At 50.2% G+C, this 6,160-nt stretch overlaps 1 protein-coding gene across 2 annotated transcripts in view; it reads right to left on the bottom strand.

Annotated features, from left to right (window-relative positions):
• LMO4 (LIM domain only 4) overlaps positions 1-5,611 on the bottom strand; it is a 16,907-nt gene extending 11,296 nt beyond the window's left edge. The window contains exons 1-2 of one of the 2 annotated variants that reach the window (XM_042952545.1): positions 5,127-5,611; positions 2,144-2,382 (exon numbers count right to left, since the gene is read on the bottom strand). In XM_042952545.1, the coding sequence (XP_042808479.1) occupies positions 2,144-2,379 (236 nt within the window). In that variant the 5' untranslated portion in view covers positions 2,380-2,382; positions 5,127-5,611. Of the gene's footprint in view, positions 1-2,143; positions 2,383-2,596; positions 2,744-5,126 lie in introns of those variants that run through there. The other variant, XM_042952546.1, reaches the window with a different exon arrangement.
• Between the last annotated feature and the right edge of the window lie 549 nt (positions 5,612-6,160).

Raw genomic sequence — 6,160 nt, 5'->3', positions numbered from 1 at the left:
TTCAGAGATTCCTCAACCTGGGGGTGGGGGAGGCTCAGCTGTTGATGAGCTCTGAACGGAGTGGGAGGCGATGATCAATTCGGTACTGAGCTAGAACTCATCTCTCCCGGGAGAGGTCTAAGCTTCTCAGGGTAGCATGTAGTTCAAGAGCAAGCCTGGCTCCCGTTTTCAAAATCAGAGGGGGAAAAAAAATGAGAAAATGGACCCAGTTAATTAAGGCACGGGGCTGGGTACACATCTTCCATTGCTCCATTAAGCCAGTTGAAAACACCAAATGGGCATTTATATTTGGTCCCAAGAATAGGGAAAGCAGGCAATTCCCAGAAAGCCACTTGCCTAAACTTGTCCTGAGGGAATGCAAGTGGACCCATCTTCTTTTTAATTAGTGGTAATCAGAAGCGAAGGTTTTTTGAAGGCACTTGACAGGAGGTGAATCTGTACCATTCACGGCATCTGAATAGCACTCTCAATTTTTCCACTTTAAGTTACCCTCCCGTCTTACCAGTTTTGCTCTCTATTTAATTACAATACTGTCAAAGCTCAAAGCTCAAAGCTCATGGCATTGCTTGGAAGGAGGACCAGAAAGCATTACACCCATGCTCCTGTTGATTTTCCAACATTTACTTCTAAAAGAACACTTAGTGAAATTAATGCTGCCATCTTAATTTAAAAATAAAAGCCCTCTCCCTTCCTATATTTCTTTTGCTTGGCTGATTGAGGATGCCAGCAGAGTGGACATAGGTTGCATTATCGGAATAACCAAATGTCATTTTGCTCCATCGTTTTAGATTAATGATACCACTGGGGTAAACATACACACACTCAGCTCTGAACTGCACTGGGATCTTTTGCACTTTTAGATGCAGAGTTGAGGGAATCACAATGGAGCTAAACTTTGTACAAAAAAAACCTCACCCACTGATTTACCCGCATTAAAGAGAGCAACATTTTCTACTAATATCTATAAAGAAAACGGTTTAGGACAGAAATTTAACTAGAATGCAATTCTTCGTAAAAGTGAGCGGTTCTCTAATATCAACGGTGTGCGTGTGGGTTTTTTTTTTTTTTTTTAATTACTGGATGTTGAAACAGAACACCTCCTAGAAGCATTCATGTGCATCAGTCTATCAAACCATTTACTCAAATTAAATGTGTAATCCTTCAAATGCCTCCTTTCAAATTAATGAGTTTAAGTAGCTTGAGTTCACCTGAAAAGATCCTATAGGCACCTGACCTCCTGAATTCTTTCCATTAATTGCACTGAAACTTGTTGGAAAAGACTGCTTACATGGGTATATGAATGTTCCTATACATTGCTTTAAAATGCAAGATTAGTATAATTCTATAGCCTCTTTTCCTAAATCTCTTTTGGGGATCAAAGGTAGTGATACAAACGACAACAACAACAAACCCCAAATCTGCACATTCCTCAATTGAAAAACCTGCAAATTCTACATCGCAAACCACACACTAACATTGAGCACTACAAGCCTTCAAGTAATAGTACACAAAGAGAAACACTACCATTAAGGGTTTTGGGGTTTTTTTTTGGGGGGGGGGGTGGGGTGGGGAGAGGTAGAGTTTGCTCTAAGAAGAATTGCAAGTCTTTAAACTGATGGGTAATCAGCATTTTTCACAAGGAGCACAAAGAATGAGTCACAGTTTTCCACTCAAAAAAGTTTTAAAGTGCTTACGTAAATATAATTAGCCATCACCATAGGCAAATCATTTCTCACTAACTACACTTATTTGTAAGTCAATCTTTTGTCTCTGAGTTTCTATGTAGGTCCCTACCTTACTTTAAGGGAGCAGCCTAACTCCCACTTTTCAACTGAGGGTCCAGTTGGGGCAGACGACTTAAAATTTTGGTCAGGAGAGTACCCAGCCTTTGCACACCTAAAGGCCCAGTCCCACCAGATGGACAGATCTTAGTATAGTTTTTGCCGTTAATTTATTATTAAAAAAATGGAAGATTAACACGTTCATCTTGAAACCCTTAAATCCGGCCAATCAGAAGGTTTTTGTGGTGAAGGCTACAATATATTCTCATAGGTGTCCAGTTCCTCTCCTTAAAACCCTTGGTAACCTTTGGCCTTGCCATTGCTCTGCTCACCCATCTCGAGGAAAGGCAGCCAAGTCTTACCTAATGTAGTCATTTCTGCAAAGGATCATGCCGCTCTTGGTATAACAGGACGTGCCGATGTCGCCCAGCTGCGCCTGGCAGCAGGAGCACTTGAGGCACCGGCTGTGCCAGTAGCTGTCCATGGCATAGAGCAGAAAGCGGTCCGCAATCTTGCCCCCGCAGCCTGCGCACCGCTTCCAGGAGAGGGAGCCGGCCGTCACCGGGGGCGGCTGTGAGCTGCTGCCCGGATTCACCATGGTCTGCAGAGGGCGGGAAGGGGACCGGGAGAGAAAGACAAAACAGGGGCAATGCAAAAGTTAGTAATCGCCGCTCGCGAGAGAGACCGAACACGTCCCCCCCCCCCACCCCCCCAACTCCCCGAACTGTTGGAAGGAAGCAGCGGGGCAACCGCGCGAAAGAGGGTGAGGGGGAGAGGAAAGGAGGGAGGATCGCCGGCAGCAGCCGCCTGTTTACTTTTCTCAAGCTTTGTTCTGGGGCCACGAGCTCCTCTCAACTTTCCAGCGCTCGCCGCCGCTGACAATTTCAGCTTGGGTACTGTCAAAACTCGGAGAGCGAGGCTCGGAGGCGCGCTCCACCCCTCGCGGCGCCTCCTCCCAGCCCCCGCCTCCGCCCACTGCCCCCTCCTCCCTCCTTCGCCGCCCGCCTCCAGCAAATGAGGGTCAAACCCACCCACCGCCGCGCCCGGCCCCTCCCCGGCCCCAGCCGAGCCGGGAGAGCAAGCCGAGGGGAGTGGGGAGGCGGCCCCCGCCGGAGCCACGTTCTCTCCCGAGCTCTGCCCTGGGAAGTGCAGCTGCAGTTCACAAGTTGGAAATAGTTGGGTTTTCTGAAAGGGAGGGAGGGAGGGACCGGCAGAGGGGAGAGGGAGAGCGTGATGGTGGGAGGGGAGCGAGGGGACGCGAGGGAGGGGGTGCGGTGTGTAAAGTTGCGAAACTGGTTTTTCGTATTTTAAACAGCACCTTTCACATGCCATTGTGGTGACCGCCATCTCCCATTATTGTTCCAAATCTCATTTCATTTTGAAGATCAATGAGTGTTTTCTCTGGGTTTTCAGGACACAGGCAAGAATAATAGATCATTGAACTTTAGGATGCCTGTTAACTTCCTATACAAACACTCTCCACTTTGGTCTCACTAATCTGCCCTTGATCAGCAATTTAAATGCTAAAGCTTTGTTCCTCCAAAGGGGGGAGGGGGGGCGTTACAGATAATATGCGGGAAGGCACTACTAAAGGATGCACAAGTTATATAGGAGCCAGTCCTGCTGTCACCAAAAACTGCTTTTAAAAATTCCCTACTCTTTCTAATGAATGTCACGAGAAGCAACTGGGGTATAATATAGGAATCAATTTATAAAGCTTAGCCTAAACCGATTAATTTGTTGCCTCCAATCCTGAGTCCAATAAAGTCCTAGTGTTCCTCCAGTCACTTATTCTATAAAAAGATCAAGTTATTTACTGCCAATTAAGCAGCCTGTTTTGTCTTTGTCCTCTGTAAGCCGAGAGTGTAGGCTCCCCCCGAGGCTCCCGGCTATCTGCTCAAGACGTTCAGCTGATACCTCAGAAGGGAGAGGGCGAACTTTGCCTGTCCCCGGCCCAACTTGGCTGCTGCAAAAAAAACCAGGGGAAGGGAACGAAACAAGGACTCGGGTTCCTTAAATAGGCCGATTTTAAACACATTTCCTCCGAAAGAGTCCCGGAACGTGTGTCCAGTGACCGCACAATAAACCAGAATAAGAACTGCACCAATTAAGCTGTAACAAAACCCTGAGACTTTGGAAACAGGACCACTCTAAAACCCATTAGCATTGCATTTATCCGAATGCATCATACCTTTATGTAAATTGATTTATCTGATGCATTTACTCGAGGAATTGCTTTTTGTTACAATTTCAGCCCTAACCCAAATGAATCTGCATTTCCTGCCCGAGGTCTTTAAACTGTTTCCCCCAACGTTTTAATCGCTCCGAATTCCTTTTTAAAAGGGGAGAGGGAGGGAGGAGATTCCAAGCTCTTCCCCGCCCCCATCTTTGGTGAGAGGTAAATATATATGTATATTTTTTTGAAAAGGAAACATTACACTGAGAAAAGCATCCAGTAACCCCATTAGCTAAAGCTCTTAAGGACAAGCAATACCTTAATGCTGATTAAATCTAAAAGAGATGAATCAAGAGGACTGACCAGAAACTGACTCCCCTGATAACTAAGGACGGGCCCTCATCAAGTTTCATTTAGAGTTGGAAAAAAAAGAAAGCTTTTAAGTTAAATAGGCTTATACTCTAGTAATTACATAGCCAAGCAATTTAGGTCCTGGGATAGTCAGTGAAATAGAAAGCAGAACTGGCAGCTAGAGGCAAAATCTGCCCCCCTTTAACAACGTCTCTGGTGTTTTTTAATGGAGACCAGGGGAGGGACAAACGTAGCGCTGGCAATTTGTAGTACAAAAATGGATGCTTAATTCATGTCTTGATTTTAATTAGGTGATTCACCGGATTTCTCCTGGATTGGAACAAAAGACTTATAAGCCAAGAGGAATTTTTGAAAAGAACCAGCAATACTGAATCCTGCTCACTTAGACCCTTTCTGCCACTGTTTCAAAAATAGTGTTTACTGGGGGGGTGGGGGGGGGGACCGTGACTATTTCCCCCACACTACTTCTCATACTTAAACCCTCATTTAAGCACCTCCTGCCTTTCCCTTAGGAACTGAAAATATCCCCACCCCCCTCCAAGGTCCCCACCAGCCCGGTCTCCAAGAAGAACCCTTTTGTAAGCAGGAACCGCTACAAAGCTGGCTGCCCTCCGTGCTAGCTCGCAGGCCGGCCTCGGTAGTTTCAGACTCGCGCATTATCTAAGCCGACGTATTGTTTACTTGCAATTTGGGACGGTCAAGGGAAGGAAGCCAAAGAAAACAGCCCTGGCCCAAATCGGTCCCCTCCTCCCTCCCCCCCCCCCTCCTTGCCCGCGGCTCCCCAGCCGTCCCCTTACCTGCTTTTCCCCTATATTGCAATACTGCGAGAGGCGGCGGCGGCGAAAAGCGAGCGAAGCCGCTCGGCTTCCAAGGAAGGGGCGCCTGGGCTGGCGGAGCTGTAGGGAGGGGGGATGTTCTCGCAGAAGCAGGAAAGGGGAGGAGGGGGCTAAGGGCTGCTTTTTTTTTTTTTCCTTTTTTTTTTTTTTTTTTTTTTTTTTTTAACGCGTCGCTCTGAGGCTGGGTTGGGGGGCCCCGCGTAAGTGGCGGGCGGCCGGGAGCAGGAGTGTCAGTCTCAGTCCTCGGCGTTCTCCTCCGCCTCCGGCTCCGCGCTAGCAGCTGCAGGAGCCCTCGGCCCGCGCGGCGCGGCTTCAGGCGCGGCGCAGCGGCAGCAACTGCTGCAATCGCTGCTGCAAGTTTGGCAATGTGGCTTCACTTTGTATATTCCCCCGCCCGGCGGCCCCCGCCCCCGCTCGCGCGCCTCCCGCTCCTCCTCCTCCTCTTCCACCGCCTTCCTCCCTCCCGCGCGCTCGCTCGCTCGCTCGCTCGGGGCTGGCGGCGGCGGCCGCTCGGCCGAGCTTCCTGCCCCTCCAGCCGGGGCGGGGGGCAGCCGCAGAAACAACAGCCCCGGAGCGGCGGCGGCAGGCGCGGAGGCCGGGAGGCGGGCGCGCCCAGGGGCCGGGAAGCTGCGGCCGGCCGGGACCCGGCGCGCTGGAGCCTGCGCCGCTGCCCGGGCTGCTGCCGGAGCTGCTGCTGCCCGGCTCGGAGGAGGAGGAGAAGGAGGAGGAGGAGGCGGCGGCGGCGGCGGCGCTGGCCTCTAGCCGGCTCGCTCGCTCCCTCCGCGGCGCTTACACATGTGTTACTGACAGAGCAAAATCCCAACTACTCCCCGGCTCTGCCGCCGACGTCAGCGACCCTCAGCCACTGGGCGGCCGGATTGTTCAGGCGGAATAATAAAACCTGCCAATCCGGGGAAGGACAAAGGGATGACTGAAACTAGACTCTGGGGGCGGGGAAAAGAGGGAGGCGGTGGAGCGGGAGGTGGAAGGAGAGG

The sequence above is a fragment of the Panthera leo genome, chromosome C1 (assembly GCF_018350215.1).
Source record: "Panthera leo isolate Ple1 chromosome C1, P.leo_Ple1_pat1.1, whole genome shotgun sequence".
Classification (NCBI taxonomy): Eukaryota; Metazoa; Chordata; class Mammalia; order Carnivora; family Felidae; genus Panthera; species Panthera leo.
Note: the sequence above shows the minus strand (reverse complement) of the source record. Positions and strands in the feature narration are given on the sequence as shown.